The 26657-nt window shown below is 40.7% G+C and overlaps 1 protein-coding gene across 5 annotated transcripts in view; it reads left to right on the top strand.

Annotated features, from left to right (window-relative positions):
• The first annotated feature begins 6776 nt into the window (after positions 1-6776).
• ZNF613 (zinc finger protein 613) overlaps positions 6777-26657 on the top strand; it is a 30983-nt gene continuing 11102 nt past the window's right edge. For 3 of the 5 annotated variants that reach the window (XM_032612709.1, XM_032612708.1, XM_032612711.1), the window contains exons 1-4: positions 9247-9424; positions 12035-12161; positions 12441-12533; positions 19158-23194. In XM_032612709.1, the coding sequence (XP_032468600.1) occupies positions 9404-9424; positions 12035-12161; positions 12441-12533; positions 19158-20887 (1971 nt within the window). In that variant the 5' untranslated portion in view covers positions 9247-9403 and the 3' untranslated portion in view covers positions 20888-23194. Of the gene's footprint in view, positions 7474-9223; positions 9425-12034; positions 12162-12440; positions 12534-19157; positions 23195-26657 lie in introns of those variants that run through there. The other 2 variants (XM_032612712.1, XM_032612713.1) reach the window with 2 other exon arrangements.

The raw sequence follows: 26657 nt of genomic DNA, 5'->3' as shown, positions 1-26657 counted from the left end.
GTGTTTCCTGGACCTGGCCTTGTGCACCTTCCTCTTTTGCTGATTTTAATCTGTATCCTTTTGTTGTAATAATCCATAACTGTGATTATAACTGCATTGCTGAGTACTGTTGAGTTCTTCTTGTAAATCACTGAACCTGAGGATGGCCTTTGTAACCCAAAAACATAAAGCCATCACCATAGGGTCCTGTCTCACTTTCTGACCCACTGAATCCATGAGGATGATCAAAATAAACGTTTACCACTAGACTTTGGGGTGGCTTGTTAGGCAGCAATAGATAACTGGAACGGGGGATACTAGAGACAAGTTTGTGCTCAATTTTATTAAATATTTAGAGCTCACAGGCTATAATCTATGTGTTAACTTTAAACAATTTGTATAAACATATGACTTACATATTCTCATTGCGTCCTTACTGTGAAGTTGATCTTTTGTCTCAGTCCTTTTTCCTGAATTCTGACACTTATCTTTTCATGCTGATCTGGTATAGTGTAGTCTTCGTAAATATTGAATAAACATATATTTTAAATATATGTATTTAACCTCCTAAAATCCACTGGAAAGCCAAATGGAAAATAAATATACAAAAAAACCCAACTCACCTGGGACTTGAACATTTTCTGGAGCCCTTAGGAACAACCAGCAACTCTAATATCTGCTCTATTGTTGATTCTGGTCTCTTCCCTGAAGCTCCAGTACAGAGTCTCTGGTGAAGGATGTAATGTTGATCTTGGTACCTTCAGTTCCTTCCTTCATTGGAACTACTTCATCCCAGGAAGCCAAGACCTGGGGGATTACAGAAATTCACTGCTGTAATAAACTATAACTGGGAGCATAATATTTTTCTGAGTTGTGTGCGTCCTTATTTGTATGTGTGTATGTATTTTAGATATACACACATATAAAAATCTAAAATTTAATTACGTTTTCTTCAGGTGGTTAATGTGATAAAGAAAAAAAGTAACATGTATTATTGGATGGTTTATTTTACAACAAACTAACTATTTTATAATAAAGAAACATCAACAACAAAGCTATCTTCATTAAATTATGTAATTGTGCTAAAATTATTAAAAACTAGATCTACATTTAGAGAAGGACCATTATATAAAGAAATTTAAAAAAAGAAGAAAATTTTAAAAGCCTAAAATCCAGAGAAATGGTATATATATACTGGAATACTGCTTGCTAAAACGTGTCTTTGGTACTTACTATGTGCTAGGTACTCTAACTATATGAGTAGTTAGTACTGAGTTTTTTTTAAACAAATGGGAAAAGAATCACAGGTTGAGAAATGCCCAAGTTCACATAGTAAGTGGCAGAATATGGAGAAAAACCTAGGTCTGCCGAAATCCAAAGTCCCTATTCTTTTCTCTGAGTTAAACTTAACTGCAGCTGACTGCTTACCTGGAAAACCTACAAGAAGCACTTTAAACACATTAGTAATAATAAGAGTTCAGTAAGGAAATGAAAAAAAAATTTTTTTTAATCATCTACTTTTATACCTATAAAATAAAAGTAATTCAAAGTTCAAGGAAGCGACTTGCCTGGTGGTCCAGCGGTTAAGACTCTGCGCTCCCAGTGCAGGGGGACCGGGTTCAATCTCTGGTCAGGGAACTAGATCCTGCATGCTGCAACTAAGAGCCTGCAGGCCGCAACTTAAAAAGATCCGCATGCCACAATGAAGATCCCGCACGCCGCAGCTAAGACCTGGCACAGCCAAGTAAATAAATAAATATTAAAAAAAAAATAGTTAAAGGGAAAGAGAAGCTATTTGTAACGGCAGCAAATATAGATAAGATCTAGGAATAAACTTAACGAGCAATGTCCAGATCTATATGAATATTTTAAAGTCATGTCTATCCAAGTTATTGCAAAGATTTAATATAACTTCAGTCAACATTGCAACGAGATCCACATTATAGAATACTGTGCAGCTATCAATAAGACTTTGTTCCAAAAGTCAGTAATCTGGAACAATTTTATCGTATAAGGTTAACTTTCTTTTTTGAAGGTTAAGTTTCTTTAAAAAGACAAGTTATAAGCCATTTATGCAGTGTTATCACATCTTTGTAATAAAATGAGTAACAGAAAAGTTTGGAAAAGGAAACATATCAAAATTTTAACAACGTGTATTTCTGGCTATCAAGATTTTGGATGTGGAAATGTCCTCTCGTGCATCAGAAGGTCCAAAAAGGGAGGATCCCAGAGAAATATGCGGTAAATTTGAAAACTAGAGGGCCAGATACCACATCTTTCGTAAAAGCATTTTACCTTAGATTTTATTTAGATCTCGGTCATTACAAAGCACCGTGGAGACAGTGAGAGGAGGAGGTGATTTAGAGCAGAGGTCCCCAACCTTTTTGGCACAAGGGACCGGTTTCCTGGAAGACAATTTTTCCACGGAAGTGGGGTGTGGTTCAGGCGGTAATGTGAGCGATGGGGAGCAGCCGATGAAGCTTCGCTCGCTTGCCCGCCGCTCATCTCCTGCTGTGCGGCCCCGGGAGTTGGAGCTTGATTTAGAGGACAGAGGATGTTGGAAAGCAGGTTTTGAAGAAGGCACTAATGTAGTCTATGAGAAGTCATTGGGCCTTAAAACCCCCAAAGCCCTCCAAAATGCAGAGACTGCTCAAGCTCCAACTCCCATAAATCTCTCAGGTAACAATGCCTAACTACATCATACCCAAAATATGGGCCACATGGCTACTTCATAGTTCATGACTTCTAACAGATTATAATTAGCCTATCCAGACCCAAACACCCAGATCCCCATGACTCTCAGTGACCACTGGAGACCCTCAAAGAAAAGAAACAAAGCTGCCCCAAGCACTAACCTCCCCACAAGGCCACCCCATTCACTGGCCTTGGGGTGATTTGGGGAAGGATACCCCAATCACCGACCCCCTCCCCTAAGTACATCGCAAACACTCACTAAGCCAAGGACATCAAACACGTTGAACTGCCAACCAAGTATGTCTCAATCACTGACCTCCCTTCATGGACACTCCCATTAGTGAACCTTCCCAAAGACGTCCCAATCACTGACTTATGTACCAAGGATTCCCCAGTCACTGACCCTCCTGGGATGCTCCAATCGCTGACATCCCTCTAAGGCTGTCCTAATAACTGATCTTCCCCCAGAAGACCTTTTCAGGCTCTGACACACCCTCAAAGACACCCCAATCCCTGACTTCCTTCAAGGGATACCCGATCACTGACCAGTCATTCACCCCCAATCAACCTTTCCCCGAAAGATGCCCCAATCACAGACTTGTCCCCTAAGTGCATCCCAATCACTAGCCCACACCCTAAATCATGCCAAACACTGATTTGCCTCCAAGACCGCCCAGTCACTGACCTCTCCTATAAATGCTAACCCCAAGCCATCCCAATCTTTCTGCATGCTACTCCAATACCCTGAGCATCCCCAGGGCTGCCCCATTTCCTACCATCCTACTCCCTCAATAATGGAATGCATCCCCTGCCCTACAAGGTCTATGCTCCTCCCACAGACTTCCCGTATCCCTCCCCTGCCTCCGCAAAGCCCAACCTGATTCTGCTCCCAGAACGCGAAACTGAGACCCCTTAAGAGATCCTTCGCGCGCCAGCTGGGTGGGTACAAATAGGGACAGTCCATTACTTTCTTCAGATTCACAAACCCGGCTGTTCCACCTCGCAGGTCAAGTTTATCCTCTGTAGCACCCGAATCTGCAGGCTGCCAACCATCACCCCGGGGCGTCCTTCCACCGGCCAAGAGGCCGTTTAACTATCGCCTCTTTTAGACAAAGACACTATGACAGAGTATGGCGGCGCCCTGTTAGCTGATTTATGTGGGACCCGCCATCTTGGAAAACCAGCCGTACAACCACTTTTCCTGCCCCACAAAACTTGCCTGCGTTATGTCAATCGCTAGCGTCGCAAAGGGTAATACGCATGCTCTAGCCCATCTCCACCGGATTCTCTTCCCGGTAAGGTGTCCCAAGCCCAAAGATGTCTGCCTCCGCTTTGCAACTGGTACCTTACGAAGCTACATAACATCAGAGCGGGCGCAGCCATGCTGAAAAAGGTGCTCAAATCTGTAAGGGAAAAGGAGTCTTCCTTTAGGGAGTTGGGAGCAGGTGGAGCGACTTGCAGGAATGCTTCTGAAGAAAGGTTTAGGGTCTGGAGAAGCCAAGGTGGTAGAGGAAGGTAGCATGCCTCACTGTGGGCACAGAGTAAACAAATTTAGTTGAAGGAAAAGATCTTCTTCAGCCAAAATTGGTGATGGAAGTTTGGTGACACCTCCAGGGTGAAAGGTGAGAGGGCTGTAGAGAGGGTGGAGCTAATAGTGAGGGAGGGGTTATGTTTCTGACTGAGGTGGAAGGTGGTGAAATTTCTGGTGGAAGACCAGAAATTGTTGGTAGAAATTTCTGTGCAGGCTTTCTGTCAATTCAAATGTTTTCATATAATTTTTCTCATGAAGAAATTATTAGAATTGGAATTGTTGAGTCAAAGAGAAGGAAAATTTTTAATTGGATAGATTTTTCCGGATTGTTGTCCAAACGTGTTTTGTTAGTGAATACACTTTACTGGCTGCTATCCAGCTTCTTCCAAGAACTCCAACTGAAAAGTAATAGCTAGTTTTTGTTAAGTGTATACACATTTTTTTTGAATAGGGGACATGTTCATGCATAATAATGGCATTATCTTGCTTAATATTCTGAAAGCCATTGATGGTGGACATAAATATTACCCTCATTTTATATATGGGGAAAAGGGCTAATTCTATCAGAGTGCCTATTTTCTAACCACCTCATCAACCTTTTAATTTTGCCCAACCTAAGAGCGACTAAAAATATTATTTTATTTTATTAATTGTTTATTTACTGGTATTATTTTTTTCTGTTTTAGGTTGGTTATCTTCTTCTTTTTTTTTTTTTTTTTTTGTGGTACACGGGCCTCTCACTGTTGTGGCTTCTCCCGTTGCGGAGCACAGGCTCCGGACGTGCAGGCTCAGTGGCCATGGCTCACGGGCCCAGTCGCTCCGTGGCATGTGGGATCTTCCCAGACCGGGGCACGAACCCGTGTTCCCTGCATCGGCAGGCGGACTCTCAACCACTGCACCACCAGGGAAGCCCGGTTATCTTCTTCTTAATCATACTGTGGATATTTATGACTATCAATTCAACTTCCATTCTCCCCATGTCTAAGCAACCACTGATTTACTTTCTGTCTCTATAGATTTACCTATTCTGGACATAAGTTCAGTCACATAATATTTAGTCTTTGTAACTGGCTTCTTTCACTTAGCATAATGCTTTCAAGGCTCATCCATGTTGTAGCATGTTTCTGTACTTCATTCCTTTTTATATCTGAATAATATTCTGTTGTATGGATGCAGCACATTTTATTTTTCCCTTCATCGGTTGATGGATATTTGAGTTGTTTCCACTTTTGGCTATTATAAATAATGCTGCTGTAAACATTTGTGTACAAGTTTTTGTGTGGACATATGCTTTTATTTCTCTTGGATATAAACCTGGAGTGAAATTGCTGGATCATATGGTAAATATGTTTACTGTTTGGGGAACTCTAAGACTGTTTTCCAAAGTAGCTGCACAAAAGGAATACCAACTAAAGGAAAACTGTTTCTTCTACCCTAGGGTACTTCTCACAACAAAAGTTTGGTGGAGTTCATCCTACCAACTCCATTTTAAATGAGGTTTCTGTTTATTAATTTTCACGTGATGATAATGGAGTTTTCATTTGGGGGTACTGTCCGTGGTGTCCTGAAGGATGCTTCAAACACCTCTCCCTACGAACAGAAACAACCCTTTTCACACAAGCATTTCCTTTTTCCCATTCTTCCGATAGAGTTATATCTTAATTATGGTTGGATCAGATTTAGTGTTTACATTATGATGACTATGTAAATACTACATATAGTTCAGCCACTAGTATACTATGATTACTTTTCCTTTCTTGTACAACTTTTTTTTCTCCCTGGAGTTGTCTTATTTACTCCTTACAGAATTTCTGGCCTTTTGGTTCTCAGAAAGCTCCGCACTTGTTATTGGCTCCACCGCTGGCAGAAGGGAAGCGGGGTGTCACGTGTGAAAAACTCACCCCACCCCTGGATTCCCTCTTCCCATTGGCTCATGACTACTCTCCTCCCCTTCACTGGGCGGTAACCATGTTCCACCCCCAAATGTATGCTAGGTTTCTGCCAGTTGCTGTTTTTTTTTTTTACTTTCTTTGACGGCGTTATGCTGTCCCCGTTACCGCGAGTGCTTCTCCAGACTCTTTTCTGTCCTCAAAGTCATCCTGTCACCGTCCACCCTGAGCCAGAAGCGTCCTCGGGGTATTTGCCTTTCGTCTTATATGTTTTCTCCTTTTCCTTTGGCTGTTTGTTGGTTTTTGTACGGACACCTAACTTCTAAGATGGCTGTGCCCACTGTGTCGTTTCCCAATCTTCGTGCAAAGTGGATTACTTTTCCCCCCAGCCCGCTGAGGCGGACGTATCCTACCCCGTTTCCCTTGTGTGAGCTCGAGTTTCTGAAAATCCGTGCAGTTTGCGGCGCAGGGTTTAAGTGGGGGTACTTTGGATGGCTTTTATCCGTTCCGTGCCTTCCGTGGCTACTTGGACAAAAACTGCCACTTCGCTTTCTGTACGGCGAGTCCTGAAAGGTGGCGGCCCCGGGATCCGTGGCGAGATGGGCGCAGACATTATCTCCGTGCCTGCTCCGTACAAACGCTGCGTGGCCCTCGTCGGCAGCCGTAGTCCGGCGCGGAGTCCGGGCGAAGGTGCAACAGTAAAAGAATTCACGGAAGTGCGGATTCTAGGAGATAGCGGTGGGATCAGGAGAAAATCGGGACCGTGTGTGGATCTCTGCGTGGAATAGGATGAGGGAAACGAGGTGTCTGTGGGCGTCCGGGTGGGGTGGAGCCGTGGGGTCCGTAGAGGGAGAGGAAGCAAGTGGAAGTCGGTGACTGGGGTATTTATGATTGGGGTGACGGAGTCAGTCCTGAAGGATTCTGGTGTTAGTGATTACAGGCCAGTCGAAATCTAGGATTGAAAGTCCGTAATCAGAGTTTTGTGTCTGTCTGCAGTGCTCTGTGATTGAGGACTGCGGTAGGGAATGACTTTTGTCAATGAAAGCGGTGTCTGGTTTGGAGTCGGGATTTAGTAGCGGGCTCAATGACAGGAGTGGGGGTCTCATGGTCAGCGAACCTGGGCATCTAGTCCAGGTTTAGGGATTATTCCGAGTGTATGTGACCAGTGGTTGCCGTGGGTGGTCCAGGTGTGTCAGTCGTTGAGAAGTTTGTGAGAGCTGAAGCTGGTCGGTGGGTGGGTGTTTTCAAACGTGACTTTCTCCTTCAGTTCCTCAAGTCCAAGGCCTCGTTTGCCAATCGCCTTTGGCTTTCCACATCTTCTCTCGACCCCGTAGAAATGAAAGCGTTGTTGGAGATCGAGGATTAAGCACACGTAAAGTGGTAAGGTTTCTACTAAAGATGAGGATTTTGCCCTTCCTGCAAGTTTACTGCGTGTGTGTATACACACACTTGTAAATATTTCCTTTCAGAGTTGTTCTAGCACAAGTAAAATAACATCTCTATTACCCCAATTCTGTTCTCCAACGATAACGTTTGTTAAATTTTCCATATAGTTCCTTTTAGTCTTCATTTTTCTATGCTTGATTTTCACAATTCCAATAAATGCCGAAATTTTAGTATAATTTGCCTCATCATTTAATTTCCTATCATAAACATTACTAATAAATATATCATAAATTTTTTTTCTGTAAGAGTTGTTTTTAAGAATTTCTACAGATACCAAGAGACAAACCTGTTCCATTAATGACTGGAATCACTCAATATGTGCATTCATTTAGATAGAATTTAAATGCTTAAATATTCATTTATCACTTCTGAGAACAGGTTATGATTCTGCATTTACATAAGGGTGTGGTTCCCTGTCCCTCATCTCCACCATGATTTTTAATTTTTTTGCCATTGTGAATGGTGTCTTTCTACTTTCGATCTTTTTATTCACTTTTAATTTACTATTACACAGAAGAGTAATTACATTGAAAAGATTTGTTTCTGCTCACCCTACTGATCTCATTATTACAAGCTTTCCCCCCTCCCATGATTTTACTATGAAAAATTTCAAACATATAGCAAGGTTTAAAGAACTATACATTTGAGTTCCTGCCTGCTTGCCACGTGGATTTTATCATCATGATTTTATTGAGTTTCCTTTATCGTGTATGTATCCGTATATCACTCCTCTAATCATCATCAATCCACCTTTTTACATTTTTTTTTTTTTTTTTTTTTTTTTGGTGGTACGCGGGCCTCTCACTGTTGTGGCCTCTCCCGTTGCGGAGCACAGGCTCCGGACGCGCAGGCTCAGCAGCCATAGCTCACGGGCCCAGCTGCTTTGCGGCATGTGGGATCTTCCCGGACCGGGGCACAAACCCGCGTCCCCTGCATCGGCAGGCGGACTCTCAACCACTGCGCCACCAGGGAAGCCCCTTTTTACATTTTTGAGGGTATGTTTTATTGTAAGTTGCAGATATTTATACATTTCCTGTAAATATTTTAGTAAGCATATAATTAGAGTTCTACTCATAGCTTTTTTCTAGTAACAGCTTTTTTAATTCATACACCGTACAATTCATCCACTTAAAGCATACAATTTAGTGGTTTTTTTATTGTAATCACATTCCTTGAACTCGTTTTATATAATGCATGTTTTTATACTTTTACTAAATGTGTATATGTCCACAAATAGTAATCTTTGTTGTATGTGCTTTAATTTTTTCTCTTGGTTTTCCTTTGTTTGTTTCTTTCACATAATGACGATTAGTGAAGATGGTTCAATGACTTTAAACAGGTCCATGAGCACACATGGTTTCCAAGGAATAGCTGTCCAGGTCCTCACCTTTTATATGTTCTCTTTCCAAAAACTGGTCTGTGATAATCCCCCTGCCGCGGGGGCATCGTGCTGTGCTGGTTCTCCTTTCCCATCTCCCCTTTCACAGTCACCCCACTTCCACTTCACAGAAGGAAGAAACAGTACCCACACATTCACAACCTTCTATTTTATTGCTCCAGGGTGTAATAGCCTCTGGGACCCCAAATAAAGGAACAGATGGCTTTGAAATCAGGTGGGTGACAGTGGCAGTGACAACATCTGGGCCCAGAGGAAATTTACACTCAAAGTGAATTTATTTTTCAGCTCACAGGTCGTGGTTCCTGGAGCAAGATACATCATGTGATGTGAGAAGGTTTCACGACCTGGATATCACCATTTGTGGGGACATCACTGCCTGGAGACTAAGATTTCTAACCAGAAATTTAGGGCAGTTCAAGAAGAGGCTCAGGAGACATCCTAGCTTTGGCTGTTTCCCAATAACAGATGAAAATGATCAAGGACCAGGTGATTTCTGGTTTGTCTTATTCTTTCCTTCATTCTGTGATTGAGTTCTGGGGGGACTTTAAAATGCAATTGAATTCAACAGAAATAACAAATTGGAAAACTAGAATTTGTGCAGAAATAAATTTAGATTTAAATTCAACATCAAGGCAAAGTAGCATCAGAAATATATTGTTTGTGGGACCTACACTAAATGACTAATGTTGGAATATCTTCTGTGATTGGAGTATCCAGTGGGTTACATGCGCTGTCGACTCATGTCTAATAGCTCTGACGGTCACCACAGCCAGAGACTCCTGATGATGACGGGATAGACATTGACTCTGAGGAGAAAGCCGACCAGTTCCTCAGAGGATGTCACTGTATATTTCATGGCACTCAGGTCTTGGGACTTTTCAAATGGTTCGTCCTAGAGGTGATATGGCAGACAGTGTCCTTAACCACAACCTTCTCATAAATGAAAAGCTGGTTCTCCAGAGATCCCTTTGGAAAGAGACCAAGAAAACTCAGCGGGCACAGTGCTTCATGGGACCATAGCAAGGTAACCCATGGACCCAACCTTGTAGTGGTCAGGGTTAGCTTGGGAGTAAAACCTAGATGACATAAGAAAATGAAAGGGTTGCATGACTTTCCAAGGTCCCGTATGAACAGGTGATCGAACAGGTGTTTGAGTACAGATTTGGCAGGAGGGAGTTGAAAGTATCTGTGTCTGGTAAAGTTGTTGCGATCTCAGGGTTTGCTTTAGAACTTCCTGCTATTACACATAGAAAACAAACTTATGGTTACCAAAGAGGAAAGGGGCAAGGGGAGATAAATTAGGAATTTGGGATTAACAGATACACACTACTATATATAAAATACATGAACAATAAGGACCCACTCTGTAGCACAGGGAACTATATTCAGTATCTTATAATAACCTATAATGGAAAAGAATCTGCAAAAGAATAGACATATTCAATATGTATATGTATAACTGAATCACTTTGCTGTACATCTGAGACACTGTAAATCAATGATACTTAAATTAAAAAAAAAAAGAACTTCCAGCTATTGAAGGTAGTCCACCTCCCCTCCCTGTGTTCAAAGCCAAGTCCTACTGCTTCATCTTTCATTACCTTTAAAATTTTCATAATACAAATATGCGTGAATACATTTGTAAAACTCCAGTGATGACAAAGTACATCTAGTGAAAAAGTAAGAGTCCTCTTCCTACGCTTCTTTCCTAATCCCCTGGTGTCACTTAACAAATGTGCAGGAGTGTGTACTTCCAGTCACTGAGCTGTGTGTACATCTGTGTCTGTATGGATGTTTGCGGGTGGATCTAACTCAGCTCTTAGGTCTTTGGGTAGTGCCTTTCCATTACTGTATTTACTTTTTCATAAACTGAGCTGGGGAATGTGAGACCTCACTTTATCCTCTATATTTATTATTCTCTCTTTTATATTTTCCATAATTTTGTCCTTGTGCCGCATTTTGAGTAATTTCTTCATATCTACCTTCCTGTTTATTATCTCTTCAATGTATCTGATATGTTGTGAACCTGACTAGAAATGTAAATATAAATAATGTACCTATGTATATATGTACTTGTGTGTTTTTTGAAGGATGCTATTTATTTTCTTACTTTGAATAATGTTCTTTACTAGTCTCTCATTCTTTTAATATGTTTTAGAAAGGTGTTTTTATTCTTCCTAACATATAAAACATACTTAATATGTTGTATCTTCTTATTATTTTTTTTTTTCTGTGGTATGCGGGGCCTCTCACTGTTGTCGCCTCTCCCGTTGCGGAGCACAGGCTCCGGACGTGCAGGCTCAGCGGCCATGGCTCACGGGCCCAGCCACTCCACGGCATGTGGGATCTTCCCGGACCCGGGCACGAACCCGTGTCCCCTGCATCGGCAGGCGGACTCTCAACCACTGGGCCACCAGGGAAGCCCCCTGTTGTATCTTTTTTTTTTTTTTTTTTTTTTTTTGTATCTTTTAATTATAGCGTCTGGAGTTTCTTCATGGTTGATTCTGATAATGGTTATGAAGATTCCTGGTGAATGTAGGAATATGTTTTGTTTGTCCTGATGTCATTAGAATATACTTAATACCTGGCAAATATGTACTCGCTACAAAAAAAAAAAAAAAATATATATATATATATATATATACAGCAAATGTTTTAAATATATATTGTATATGTTTCTAGTTTAGCAAGAGGATTAATGACTACTTATCACAGAAACTTCTGATTTGCTGAATGATGGTTGACTGTATAATTACAGAATATTTTGCAATACATAAGTTAGAACATGGATAGATTTTGCTTCTATGACAATGTAGTTTTAAAAAATCAGGGGCATTCCCTGGTGGTCCAGTGGTTAGGACTTGGCACTTTCACTGCCAGTCACCTGGGTTCAACCCCTGATCAGGGAACTAAGATCCCCCAAGCCTCGCAGCACAGCCAAATTTTTTAAAAAATTAAAAAATAAATAAAAATCAAAGCACCTCCGTATATAGATGTAGCCTAAATGGTGAAAAAGAGCAGAACAACTTCCTTCACTTGCCTTCCATTTCAGTAACGAGAGAAACACTCATATTAAACAGGACCGTGTTGTTACAGGGATCGCTGACACTGGAGGATGTGGCCGTGGACTTCACGTGGGAGGAGTGGCAGCTCCTGGCCCCTGCTCAGAAGGACCTGTACCGGGACGTGATGCTGGAGAACTATAGCAACCTGCTGTCCGTTGGTGAGAACAGCTCCCCTTGGTCCCTCAGAGTCCCCAGTCAGTGGCCTCTCTTTCTTCAGCTTCTGAAAGTTTTGCAGTGTCCATGGTGCCCTGAAGTGGTAGATGAGTCTCAGTTCCTTCTCTGGTCCCAGACTAGAGTATAACGTGCCCTCTCCTGAGAGATGAGCCTTTCCTTTGCTGAGCCGCAAATTGCATAGTTCGTAAAATGTAACATTCTTCCATGTTGGCAGACCACAGCCCAATTCAAGAGTCTGTCTCTCTGTCGTTTCCCACGAACAGGGTATCAAGCCAGCAAGCCGGATGCTCTCTCCAGATTGAAACGAGGAGAACCGTGGCCAGTAGAAGATGAAATCCACAGTCAAATCTGTCCAGGTGAGTAAGAGAACCAGCATTGAGCGGCCAAAGGAGTCATATTCTAATCATTCAGAGATGTCACAGCTGTGTATGTCTGAGGACATGGAAGCATAGCCTCCACCGAAGAGCTCTTTTTCTTTTAGTGGTGTCGAGGAACATATCTCTTCTTGGATTTGATCCCTATTTATTTCACCTGGGTCTTGATTTTTTTTTTTTCCTCTAAGTTTCTTCTTAGAATTCTCAAATCTTAGAATTCTCAAATCTTCCCATGCTTCTTCCCCCAGCACTGTATCACTACCTGTTCCTTCTACTTGTCTTGCTATGAAATTCAACCTTGCACACCTCTCTCTAAAGAGAGATGTTTTGATTTCAGTGCTGTCTTCTGACAATTACACCTTCTTGCCCCTTTGGATAATAATTGATTTCCATTCCTAACGTTCACGCCATCTTTGGAGGTTAGGATTTCAACGTATAAATTGTGGGGGGAACGTAAACGTTCAGTCTCTAGTACCTTCTGTTTCTTTCTTCATATATCCTGGCTGTGCTCGAGAAACCTCAGTCCTCCTCTTGTGTTTCTTCTTTGTTCTCACACCACTGCCACACTCATGGCACTTCTGACACCAGCAATTCTCTGTGACACCAGCTAAGTGTCCTACAGTTTAACTAAATTCTGACACTGTCTGCCTGGAGAAAGCATGAGATCCCACAGGTTAAGGGCTCCATCACACAAGACTTCCCTGACCTCCACTTCAGATGCCAAACACAAGTCCATATTGTTACCTGTGCTTCTGACCAACTGGCTGTAGACCGGAGCTTCCCAAGACTCCCTCCTCCTCAGGTTGAATTCATTTGCTAGAGTGGCACACAGAACTCAGAGAAACAGTTTACTTACTAGATCACCCGTTTGTTATGAAAGGATTTAAGTCAGGAACAGCCAGGTGGAAGAGATGCACAGGGTACGGGGAAGGAGCGTGGAGCTTCCATGGCCTCTCTGGGTGTGATGCTCTCCCAACACCTCCTTCTGTTCAGCCATCTGTAGGCTCTCTGAACCCCGTAATTTTTAAAGGAGGCCTTATCACCCTGGGCATGACTAATCATTAACTTCATTTCCAGCCCTTCCAGCAAATGCAGCCATGTGTGAGGGGGCTACGTTGTGCTCTTGGCAGCTAGGAATTTAGCTTAGGCCCCCTCATCTTACATCCTTTAGGAAAGGGAATGTCTCTGGTAAGATGCCTTAAAGCAGCTATATCAGCGATGTGGGTAGGTCCCTTGGGTGAATCGCATTCCATGAAGACAAAATAGCAAGGTCAGTAGCCTGAGGCAGGAGCGTGTTTTAGGAATCTGGAGGAAGCCTGTATGAGTACAGTGGAGTGAGTGAGACGGACAGTGGACGGAGAAAGTACGGAGATGACGGCAGTAAGGTAGTAGGTGGAGTTTGGAGTAGACAGGTCATGTAGGACCTTTCAGGGCCACTTCAAGGACTTGATTTTTTTGTTTGTTTTTTTAAGATTTTTTTGATGTGGATCATTTCTTAAGTCGTTATTGAATTTGTTACAATATCGCTCCTGTTTTATGTTTTGGTTTTTTGGCCACGAGGCATCTGTGATGTTAGCTCACCGACCAGGGATTGAACCCACACGCCCTGCATTGGAAGGCGAAGTCTTAAAGCACTGGACTGCCAGGGAAGTCCATGATTTCTTTTTAATTAATAAATTTTTTTGGCTGCACCGTGCAGCTTGCAAGATCTCAGTTTCCCAACCAGGGATTGAACCTGGGCCACAGCAGTGAGAGCCCCGAATCCTAACCAGCAGGCCACCAGGGAACTCCCAAGGACTTCATTTTTTAAAAACAATCAGATGAGAAAACAGTAGGGCATAATATAATTTATATTTTAAATGATTTTAAATATTTTAAATGATCACTTTGTGGGACTTCCCTGGTGGTCCAGTGCAGGGGGTGCAGGTTCGATCCTTGGTCGGGGAACTAAGATCCCACGTGCTGCGTGGTGCGGCCAAAAAAAAAAAAAATGATCACTTCGATATGGGAAAAGAATCTGAAAGAGAATATATATATATATATATATATATATATATATATATATATATATATATATATATAACTGAATCACTTTGCTGTAGACCTGAAACTAACACAACATTGTAAATCAACTATACCCCCAATATAAAATAAAACATTTAAAAAATAAAATAAAATGATCACTTTGACTACTTTGTAGAAGGGAAGTTGAAGCCTGAAATCCAGTCAGTGTAGCCCATTACTGTAGTATAAGATAGAATGCTTGTCTTCAACATGGGTAGAGGGGGTGAGGGTTAGTGAGCTTGGAAATATATTTATAAAGGAGAGAAGGCATTTCCTATTGAAGTATAATGGGTTGAAAGAAAAATACAACTGAAGGATGATGCTAAGGTTCTTGGCATGAGTCTGGGGAAGAGTGGAGTCGCCATTTCTGAGATGAAGAAGGTGTATGGAGAAGGAGATGTGGGTTGAGAAATCAGGAGTTTTGTTTTGGCCATTGTAATTTAGACATGTTTGTTCACATCACCTTGGATGCAAATGCTCTGTTGCATTTGGATCTACCCAAGGAATTCAGGGAGAGTTTAGGACTAGAGTTAGAAATGTGGACAGATTGAGATCTCCTATGGGATGAGTACAGATTAAGAAGAGACTTGGATTAAAAAAAAAAATTGTGGGCACTATACTCAATGTTTTGTAATAACCTATAAGGGAAAATAATCTGAAAAAGAATATGTATATATATAAAAATAAGGAGGATTCATATAGATAAATATATTTATAGAAGTAAATTTATATAAATATAACTAAATATGTAACTAAATATATTTACAGAAATGAACTTATATAAATATATTTATAGAAATTATATAAATATGTAAATAAATATATTTATAGAAATAAATTTATATAAATATATTTATAGAAGTAAATTTATAGAAATATATAAATAAATATATTTATAGAAATCCTATACTAAGGATTTATATATATATATATATATATATATATATAAAATTGAATCCCTTTGCTGTACACCTGAAACTAGCACAATGTTGGAAATCAACTATACTTCAATACAAAAATAATAAAAAAATGAAAAATAAAAACAGTAGAATTGAAAAAAATTGCTATATGTATACAAACATCAAATCATTATGTTGTACACCTGAAACTAATATAATGTCGTATGTCAATTATACCTTGATTTGAAAAAGAAGGAAGAAAGATTCTTTTGAGTAGAGATTACATACATGCAAGGTAGAATTAAAAAAAAAAAAGAAGAGCCTTGGACCACTAGCAGTCCGGAAGATGAGGATTTGTGAAATGCATGGTTTCCTAATACATGTACTAGGACCTCTTATTTTCAGAGTGTGTATTTTTGGTAGATTTGGGGTGGACGGCCTGGACTAGTCTATACATAATGTTGTAAGCAGGCCCTCTTGAACCTACTTGGTGAACCACAGACTTAATGTGTGCTAGAGGAGATTAGTGAGAAATAAATCAGTACATTCTAGGAGTAAGATTTTAGTAACAAACAGAGGATAAATCTGCAGGTAATATGTGGAAGTTCCTCTTTTGAATGCAGCATCTTTGCTATAGTTCAGGGTTATGTGAACTAAATTGTCTAAATGAACAGTAAAGGTGGGGACTACTTTAGAAATGTAGGGGAAGCAGCTTACAGTGACATAGAATGATAGCGTGATATATAGGAGGCATATCTGGGATTTGAGTAAAGATAAGGAAGGGCAAGTAATGAAGGTGTGAATTTGGAAATGTGCAAGGCCTTGAGGAACTTGGTCAAAAGATTGGCCTGAAGCCACTTGAAGGCCAGTTTTAGAAGCTATTTGTAGAGGAATGAGTAGAGTGTGGACATGGATAAATGGAGTAAAAGTTGGTAATGTAACTTTTATTTCCAGGCTGTTCTGGACTTTGTTAGTATAGTTGACCCTTGAACAGCATGAGTTTGAACTGCATGGGTCCACTTATATGCGGATTTTTTTCAGTGACTACATACTGTAGTATTACACAATCCAAGGTTGGTTGAATCCTCAGATGCACAACCTTGGATACAGGGGGCCGACTATAAAGTTATACCTGGATTTTTGACCACATGGAGGGTCTGTACCCCTATCCCCCACCTTGTTCAACCGTCACCTGTAATTGAGGTATAGTGGTGGCATTTTGAATTTGATCTGTATTATCCTTGGATACATAGTCTTTCTTTTGAACTGGGTGGCAGCAGTGTGAGCTATAGTTAAGTACATCCAGTAGTTCTAAGCCAAATGGCAGGCAAAACTGTCAAGAGTCTTGATCCAGGATCAGAAGTGTGATCCTTTAGGACCCCTTAAATGGTAGAAACCAAGATGGGTATGCAGACTTTTGAAAGAAAATGCTATTAATGGCAGGATGTGGGTTTAGGGATCACTACAATGAAATGGGAACAATTTAAATGTTCCATATATACAAGTACAAAGGGTGAATGAAAAAGATGCCAGTTCCCTAGTATGACATTGTAATATAAGATATATATGTACTTGGTCTTTGGCCTGGTTTCTGGCATAGAGCTCCTAAAAGTCTTGTAGCTTCCTGAGTATAGGATCACTTATTTCCTTTATTAGTATTGGTATAGTCAATGTTTGGTGCTCCTCCATGGGCTTTTTAAAACCCAAAGTCTTAATGTAATAATAATTGTAAACTTGGTCACACGCCTTCATCTATTGATACTTTCAGTCTACACATTTTCCATCCTGTCCTCTATCCTTATATATATAATATTTATATATAAATGATTCCCACACTGTTATCTCCTTTCCCACATGGTTAAGACTTTTCTCAGGATCTTCATAGCCAATTGAATTCTTCATGTCTGTTTTGGATATCCAAAACCCACCTGGAAGTTGATATGCTTTGAAATGCACACTTGATTTCCCCACATTGTGAACCTCAATAATAGTCCCCATCTCATTAAAAACCACTACTCACCTATCCAGTGGCCTAGGTCACATAATTAGGAATAATACTTGATTCCTTGCATTTAAGGATTTATGCATGTATGAATGTGTCCCACAGCATTTGGAAAAAAATATCCCTCTGTCTTCTGTGGTCTAGTGCTCATAATAACTTGATTTTATTTTACTATCAGCATAATTTATAAGGTTACAATTACAAAGCAGCCAAATCTCTATTTGCTCATTTTGAATGCTCTAACCTCGTTTATGCCCTGTTTTTACCTTTTATTTTCTTTGTTTACATTATTGTATTTTACCCTTGTCCAAGTGATAACAAACATATATTGGAGTTTCTTTTTTTTTTTTTAGTGGAAGTATAGTTGATTTACACTGTTGTGTTAATTTCTGCTGTACAGCAAAGTGATTCAGATATATATATATATATACACACACACACACGTTCTTTTTCATATTGTTTTCCATTATGGTTTATAACAGCATATTGAATATACTTCCCTGTGCTATACAATAGGACCTTGTTGTTTATCCATCCTATATATAATAGTTTGCATCAGCTAATCCCAAACTCCCAATCCATCCCTCCACCACCCACCTCCCTTTTGGCAACCACAAGTCTGTTCTCTATGTCTGTGAGTCTGTTTCTGTTTCATAGATAAGTTCATTTGTGTCATATTTTAGATTCCACATATAAGTTATATCATATGGTATTTGTCTTTCTCTTTCTGACTTACTTCACTTAGTATGATAATCTCTGGGTCCATCCATGTTGCTGCAAATAGCATTATTTCATTCTTTTTTATGGCTGAGTAGTATTCCATTGTATACATGTACCACATCTTGTTTATTCATTCATCTGTCAACGGACATTTAGGTTGTTTCCATGTCTTGGCTATTCTGAACAGTGCTGCTATGAACACAGGGTGCATATATCTTTTTGAATTATAGTTTTGTCTGGATATATGCCTGGGAGTGGGATTGCTGGATCATATGGCCCCTCTATTTTAAGGAGCCTCCATATGTTTTCCAGGTGGCTGCACCAATTTACATTCCCACCAATGGTGTAGGAGGGTTCCCTTTTCTACTTGGAGTTTCTTTAGATATATTTTTTTAATGCTTTTCTATTTTTTTAAATTAATTTATTTTATTTATTTATTTCTAGCTGCACTGGGTCTTTGTTGCTTCACACGGGCTTTCTCTAGTTGTGATGAGCAGGGGATACTCTTCGTTGGGGTGTGCGGGCTTCTCCTTGCAGTGGCTTCTCTTGTTGCGGAGCATGGGCTCTAGAGCGCAGGCTCAGTGGTTGTGGCACATGGGTTCAGTAGTTGCGGCTCACAGGCTCTAGAGCACAGGCTCAGTAGTTGTGGCTCACGGGCTCTAGCGTGCAGGATCAGTAGTTGTGGCACACGGGCTTAGTTGCTCCGCGGCATGTGGGATCTTCCCGGACCAGTGCTCGAACCTGTGTCCCCTGCATTGGCAGGCAGATTCTTAACCACTGCACCACCAGGGAAGCTCTGGAGTTTCTTTAAACTGAAGTCATAGTGTTGTCCATAAAGGGCCAGCCTACGCAAAGGCGTTTGTTAAGTAGTTTCACTCTGTACCAAGCTATGGGAAGATTCATTCTTCTCTTCTTTCCTAGAAATGAGGAAAGATGACTGTCTTCTGCAGGAGGACTTGCAAAATCAAAGATGTCCAAAAAGAATGGAACAATGTCACGAACATAATGCACTTGGAAACATTGTTCATCAGAGCAAAAGTAACTTTCCTTTAAGGCAAAATCATGATATGTTGGACTTTCATGGGAAAACACTGAAATCAAATTTAAGTTTAGTCAACCAGAACAGAAGCTATGGAGTAAAGAACCTTCTTGGAGATGGGGAATCCTTCCTCCATGCAAAGCATGAGCAATTTCATAGTGAAATGAAATTTACTGAATGTGGAAGTTCTATGAACACGAATTCACAGTTCATTAAGCATCTAGGAACTCAGAAGATAAATAAACCCCACTTATGCACTGAATGTGGGAAAGCTTTCATCAAGAGGTCCCGCCTCATCGATCATCAGAGAGTGCACACAGGAGAAAAACCTCATGGATGCAGTATATGTGGGAAAGCCTTCTCCAGAAAGTCCAGGCTCACTGAACACCAGAAAACCCATATAGGAGAGAAACGGTATACATGCACTGAATGTGACAAAGCCTTCCCCAAGAAATCACGGCTGCTTATTCATCAGAAAACTCATACAGGAGAAAAACCCTACGTATGCGAGGAATGTGGAAAAGGCTTCATCAAGAAGTCTCGGCTCATTAATCATCAGAGAGTTCACACAGGAGAGAAACCTCATGGGTGTAGTCTATGCGACAAAGCATTCTCCAGGAAGTCCCGGCTCATCGAACATCAGAGAACTCATACGGGAGAAAAACCATATGAATGCACTGAATGTGACAAAGCCTTCCGCTGGAAATCACAGCTTAATGCACACCAGAAAACTCATACAGGAGAGAAATCATATATATGCAGTGATTGTGGAAAAGGCTTCATTCAGAAGGGCAATCTCATTGTACATCAGCGAACTCACACTGGAGAGAAACCCTATATATGCAATGAATGTGGAAAAGGCTTCATCCAGAAGGGCAATCTCCTCATACATCAACGAACTCACACTGGAGAGAAACCCTATGTATGCACTGAATGTGGGAAAGGCTTCAGCCAGAAAACATGCCTCATCTCACATCAGAGATTTCACACTGGAAAGACTCCCTTTGTATGTACCGAATGTGGAAAATCGTGTTCACACAAGTCTGGCCTCATTAACCATCAGAGAATTCACACAGGAGAGAAACCCTACGCATGTAGTGACTGTGGGAAAGCCTTCAGGGATAAGTCGTGCCTCAATAGACATCGGAGAACTCATACAGGAGAGAGACCCTATGGATGCACTGACTGTGGGAAAGCCTTCTCCCACTTGTCATGCCTCGTGTACCACAAAGGGATGCTGCATGCAAGAGAGAAACGTGGAGATTCAGTCAAGTTGGAAAATCCTTTCTCAGAGAGTCCCAGCTCATCACGTTCGAGTGATATCATACAGGGGAAAAACCCTGTTAATGTGGTGAGCGTGCACACACCTTCTGTGGCAACTGAGACTCCATTCCACAGTGATGGGTTCCTAGCAGATAGGAATGTAGTAGCCCTTGTGGGACAGCCAGGTGCCACAGGTGCAGTGTCAGCAGATAATAGCATTTGCACGGAAGAAAAACCTAATGAATGCGGTGAGTGTGGTAGCACCTTCAGTGATCAATTATGTCATATTTTACATCACAGAAAACACACAGAAGTAAACTGTGATACAGTGAAGGTGGAAAACCCTTGAATAAAACCTTCTAGATCATCCTGTGGCTGGCGAGTGTATACTGATACAAACAGTATAAACACAGAGACTGGGAAAGCCTTTTGTGGAAAGATAGACCCTATCAGGGCTTCATAGGTCACATACTGTCAGTGAGGACATAGTTGGTAGAAATGTAATGACCATGGAAAAATCCTTCCCCAGAAATAAGACTTCAGTTGGTATCAGAGAGTTTACACAGGAGGGAAATTGTTGGACCTCTGAAGGCAGTAACTGTGGCAGGGTTGTCAGTGGTACATTCTGCCTCATTGGTTGGCAGGGGAAATCATATAGAAATAAAACTCTGAACACACCAACTATGGAATGTCTTTGGCAAAATATCAGAAAATTCATGAAGCAAATAAGCCCTGTGAAAGTGAATCTTTTAGAGATTTCTGTCACAATCCTAACATAATCATATATAAGATTATATACATAGTGTACATTTTAGGACAGTATACCTTGAATCAAATGCCTAATTTGATCAGGCAGTAATGCTTTAAATCAAAGGAGGGTGTCTGTGTTGCACATAATTGATTAAAGTTATAATGCAGTTCACCCCCCTCGTTTGGGGGACATGGGTCTTCTTTTCCCACCCAGGATCATTATGTTGTTAACTCTTGGATTTCTTCAGTTCTAAATTTATTCAGTTTGTTATTTCAGTCTACCAAAAGTCCTTCAGAAGGAAACTGAATACATTTAATCTGATAATGTAACATAGCATGTTTGGATATGCTTAACTTTATAAATCTCACCTGGAGGAACAAAGCTCAAAATTCATGAATAACCTATTAGCCAAGCTCTTGCCCTAGAAGATAGTTCCCATCCTGTACACACACCACTCAGAAAAACTTTAACAACTGTTTCCTTGACCTGGTCCTGTCCTAGGACCTATAGATGATGTCAGTGATGAACTTAACAGAAAGTCCTTGCCGCCTTTGAGCTGGAAATTTTTTTAAAGCTAGGTTTCATGTCTATAGCAACTTTACCCTCTGGCAAAGATAATCAAAGGATGTGTACACCTACATTTGTTGAAAAGGACATATAGTATAAGGAACAAAGTATCCTGATAATTTCCTGTTTAAGGGACATATCAGAGGGGGAAAGGGAAAGGATTTACTTAATTTTACATAGAAAAAGTTATGGATACTTTTTAAAATCTTTCACATCCACCTAGATTATAAATTCCTTGACAGTATATAGATAATTGTATATTCCCCAGCACATAGCAAAATAGGAAATGAATTATATGTAGATTTGAAAAATGAATGAAGGCGAATGAATGACCTCATGGACTAACCAATCAAATTTATTTTTGTCACTGAAGGAAAGGAGCTACTGGTAAGCAATTCTCAGGCTCAGTATTATTCCAAGAAACATTTGTTTCTTGAATAGAGGCTCCTGTCAGACTATAAAAAGGGCAGATCAAAGAAGGACTAGGATCCATAGAATAAGCCCAATTAATGGAAGAAAATAACATCACTAAAAATGGAGGACTGGGGAGTTCCCTGGCGGTCCCAGTGTTTAGGAATTGGCAGTTTCAACTGTGGTGGCCCAGGTTTGACCCCTGGTCGGGGAAATAAGTCCCACAAGCCATGCGGCACGGCCAAAAAATAAAATTAATTAAAATGGAGGTTGGTACATGAGACAGGTGATGGTGAGATCCCTTTGACTGTTTTGGAGAACAAGCCTTACATTTGTCCACAGGCTTATCACCTTTTAGAGTTGCCGCCATTTCAAAGATCTAAGCTCCTCTGTAGCTCAACGAATTGAGACGTGATTTAGCCTCATCATTCATTCTCTCCTGAGGCTGGGGCCCTTGTCCTCTATTTCTATTCCTAGGGTTCTTTCCCTTGATCCAATAATGATGTATACAGCTTAAAAACAGTCCTGCTTATAAGGAAGAAAAAAAAAAGTGGAAATTTGCAATGGAGTGGCTGTCCCATAATTGAATTTCCAAACTCTGGGTGTGTGAGTAACTCACTACAACAAATATATTTCTGAGCATCGGCACTGTTGTAGACACAGGATATGCTGGTGAACAAAACATGCAAAGTGGTGGCCTTTTCACAGGATGGATTCAGGACAGATGCTCCTCAGTAAAGCTTCAGAAATAGATTCTTCTTCAACTCGGAGTGCAGCTCCCTTCCACTTCTTGTGAATTGCACGTCCTATCATGGCAGTCACGGCGTCTTTCCCAGTGAAATCGTCCGTCTGGGTTCCCGAATGGGCTGCCCAAGCCTGCCCTGAGGACCAGGTGCTGAACTCACCTTTCAGAGGTTGGCATTCCAGGTAAATGAAAACGTTAATGGGATAGGGAATTCCTGGTCGCCCTCTTTAAGAAAGCCATACCAGCGTCTATCCCCTACTCCTCTACCCCTCGCATTCATAAAAACTATAGCTAACAGTTATTAAGTGTGCTGTTTGCCAAACAGTCACCGTATCATTTATTTAGCACTCTCCAATGTTCCATCTTTGTGTATTTTAGGCAAACGTTTGTATACGTTTGAAAGCTAATTCCTTTCTCCTTAGTACAGGTAACCACCTACTCTACGCAGTTGTACGTGTCTGTCAAATGAGAGTCCCAACATCAGGGTTTGGAGTCTTAGTGGGTTGCTCTACCTTGTGTGTCTCAGTGATGGAGAACTGGGGTCGGTGGTGGTCGTGTTAGTTGGCTGGAGCTGTCATAATAAAGTACCACAGACTTCTTTTTTCTCGCAGTTCTGGAGGCTGGAAATCTGAGATCACAGTGTCAGCAGGGTTGATTTCTTCCAAGGTCTCTCCTCGGCTTGTAGATGGCCATCTTCTCCCCGTGTCTTCACATTATACCAGTTATATTGGATTAGGACCCACTGTAATAACTTCACTTAAACTTAATTACCTCTTTGAAGACCTTATCTCCAAATACAGTCACATTCTGAGGTACTGGAGGTTATGACTTTAACAGATGGATTTGGGGGGAACACAGTTAAGCCCGTAACAGTGGTATTTGTCAGTGAATGCCATTCAAGTTTATATTGGGCTAACTGATGGATCTGTCTGGTCGTCAGTAAATGGTAGTGTCTTTTCCAGGTTTGACAGTTAACAAAGGGTCATATGGTCAGTATCTGGGGAGGCCCACGTGTGTCTGTGTTGAGAAGCTGGAGATTTGGAGGCCCAGGATCCCTGGGCCACTGGGACAGACAATGACTGTTACTTTATCTTCAGTCCTTCAAGTGAGTCCCTCTTTAGGGAAATACATATATACGTACACAGACACTATACACACAAACACATGTATTTTCTGTAAAAGTAGTTGCTCCCTTGGGGACAAAGATAAGAAATAGCCACTATAGGCAAGAGGAGAGATTCCGTTTATGGAAAGTGCTTTAGGCTGAAAAATGAAGTAGAAGCTCTTCAGCTGTTCCTTCCTCGGTGGAGGACCATGGATGCTCGTTGGAAGAGTTGACTTTAGAAGGAATATACCCTGGATGCCTCTAAGAAGCTTCATTCACTCATTTCTGCCCCTGAGTAGCACTGCATTTGGGCTGTACACATTTTCTTTTAATGGTGTTGCAAAGAGTCAGATATGAAGGTCCTGGGGCCTCAAACTCAAGTCCTGATATTTGAGATACAGGATGGGAGGTGAGGGGCCCTGTGAGCTGGGAGGATGCAGGAAAGTCACAGAAGCTCATCATCAGAGAATAATTTGTGGCCATGTTTGGTGGAAGATGAGATCAAGATGATCCAGGAAGTTGGTGACTTACCCCAGAAATCTTTCACCCAGGCTCCAGGGTTTGGGCTGTAGAAAGCTGTGGAAGTGCTAGCCTCAGATCTGCTGCTCTTGGGGCAATCATGGAGCCTGAGGTTTGTGTGTTTCTATCTTTAAAAACATTTTTTTAATTGAGATATATTTGATGAACAGTATTATGTAAGTTTCAAACGTGCAGCATAGTGATTCACAATTTTTAAAGGTCAACTCCGTTCATTGTTATTATAAAATATTGGCTCTATTCCCTGTGTTATACAATATATCCTTGTAGCTTATTTATTTTATACGTAGTAGTTTGTACCCCTTAATCTCCTACCCCTATCTTGCCCCTCCCCACTTCCCTCTCCCCACTGGTAACCACTAGTTTGGTCTCTGTATCTCTGAATCTGCTGCTTTTTTGTTATATTGGCTAGTTTTATTTCTTAGATTCCACATATAAGTGATATACAGTATTTGTCTTTCTCTGACTTATTTCACTTAGCATAACACCCTCAAAGTCCGTCCATGTTTTTGCAAATGGCAAAATTTCATTCTTTTTTATGGCTGAGTAGTATTCTACCATATATATATATACACCAGATCTTCTTTATCCATTCATCTGTTGATGGACACTTAGTTTCCTTCCATATCTTGACTATTATAAATAATGCTGCTGTGAACATAGGGGTACATGTATCCTTTTGAATTTGTGAGTTCATTTTTTAGATGTATACCCAGGAATGAAATTGCTGTGTCATATGGTAGTTCAATTATTAGTTTCTTTTTTTTAATTGAAGTATAGTTGATTTACAATGTTGTGTTAGTTTCAGATGTACAGCAAAATGATTCAGTTCCGTATAGGAACTTTTCCATTATAGGTTATTACAAGATATTGAATATAGTTCCCTGTGCTTTACAGTACGTCCTTGTTGTTTATCTGTTTTATATGTAGTAGTGTGTATCTGTTAATCCCAAACTCCTGATTTATTCCTTCCTCTCTCCCTGCGGTTTTTAGTTTTTTGAGAAATCTCCATACTGTTTTCCACAGTGGCTGAACCAATTTGTGTGTGTTTCTATCTTTGTGGAAGAAAGTGGTTTCATGTACCACAGTGTTATAAGGGATGATTTCAGAAGTTCAGGTTTTGCGTCTGTGACTTCGTGGCCATCCTCCAAGGGAGCTCTGGGTAGTAAACTCCTTTAAGGAAGTAACAAGGAGAGGTAAGTTTTATTCTGAGGGTATCTGGTAAGGGAATACAACCATTGTTAAGGTCATGGGCTTGGAGAAAGGCAGACCTGGGTGCAGATTGTAGTCCTAACACATAGAGTATGTTCCTGAGCAAGATATTTAATCCCAAAGCCTTAATGAGAAATATATATATTTGGTCACTGCCTCTGGTTCCTGACACAGAGGTCATGAAACCCTTGTAATTTCCTGAGTGATGGGGGTGATAGGAGCATCTGACACAGAGCTGTTAAATCCCTTGGAATTTCCTGGGTGATAGGAGTGTCTTTTGTTCTAATAAAGTGACCCTGGGTAGGCTCCTGAATGGGGCTGGTCACCAGAAAGGCCAAATCATGATTAGAAGCGTGGAACTCTCCACCCCATCCCTTATACTATGGGGAAGGGAGCGGGACTAGAGATTGAGTTAAAAATCAATTATTCATTTAAATGATATATATATATATATATATATATATATATATATATATATGTAGTCATTTATCTTTAAAATGTATCCATGAGTCAAGTGGGTCATTTTTTTAAAAGTAAAGGCAGTATATTTTTAATAATATATTTAACTATATATATATATGTTTATCAAACGAGGAAGTTCCCTTTTGTTTGGGGGGTCCCCAAGATCCCCCTCAGGTTTGATAATTTGCTAGAAGAACTCACAGAACTCAGAAATCTTGTTATCCTCCAGGTTACATTTATTATAGAAAGGATAGAGACTAAAATCAGCAAGGGAAAAAGGAAAAGCCACACCCACAATGTGATTTAAGGTGGAGTCTGTGGATACCATG

This window comes from Phocoena sinus, chromosome 19 (genome assembly GCF_008692025.1).
Source record: "Phocoena sinus isolate mPhoSin1 chromosome 19, mPhoSin1.pri, whole genome shotgun sequence".
NCBI lineage: Eukaryota > Metazoa > Chordata > Mammalia > Artiodactyla > Phocoenidae > Phocoena > Phocoena sinus.
The sequence above is the reverse complement of the archived record's forward strand: the minus strand, read 5'-3'. Positions and strand labels throughout refer to the sequence as shown.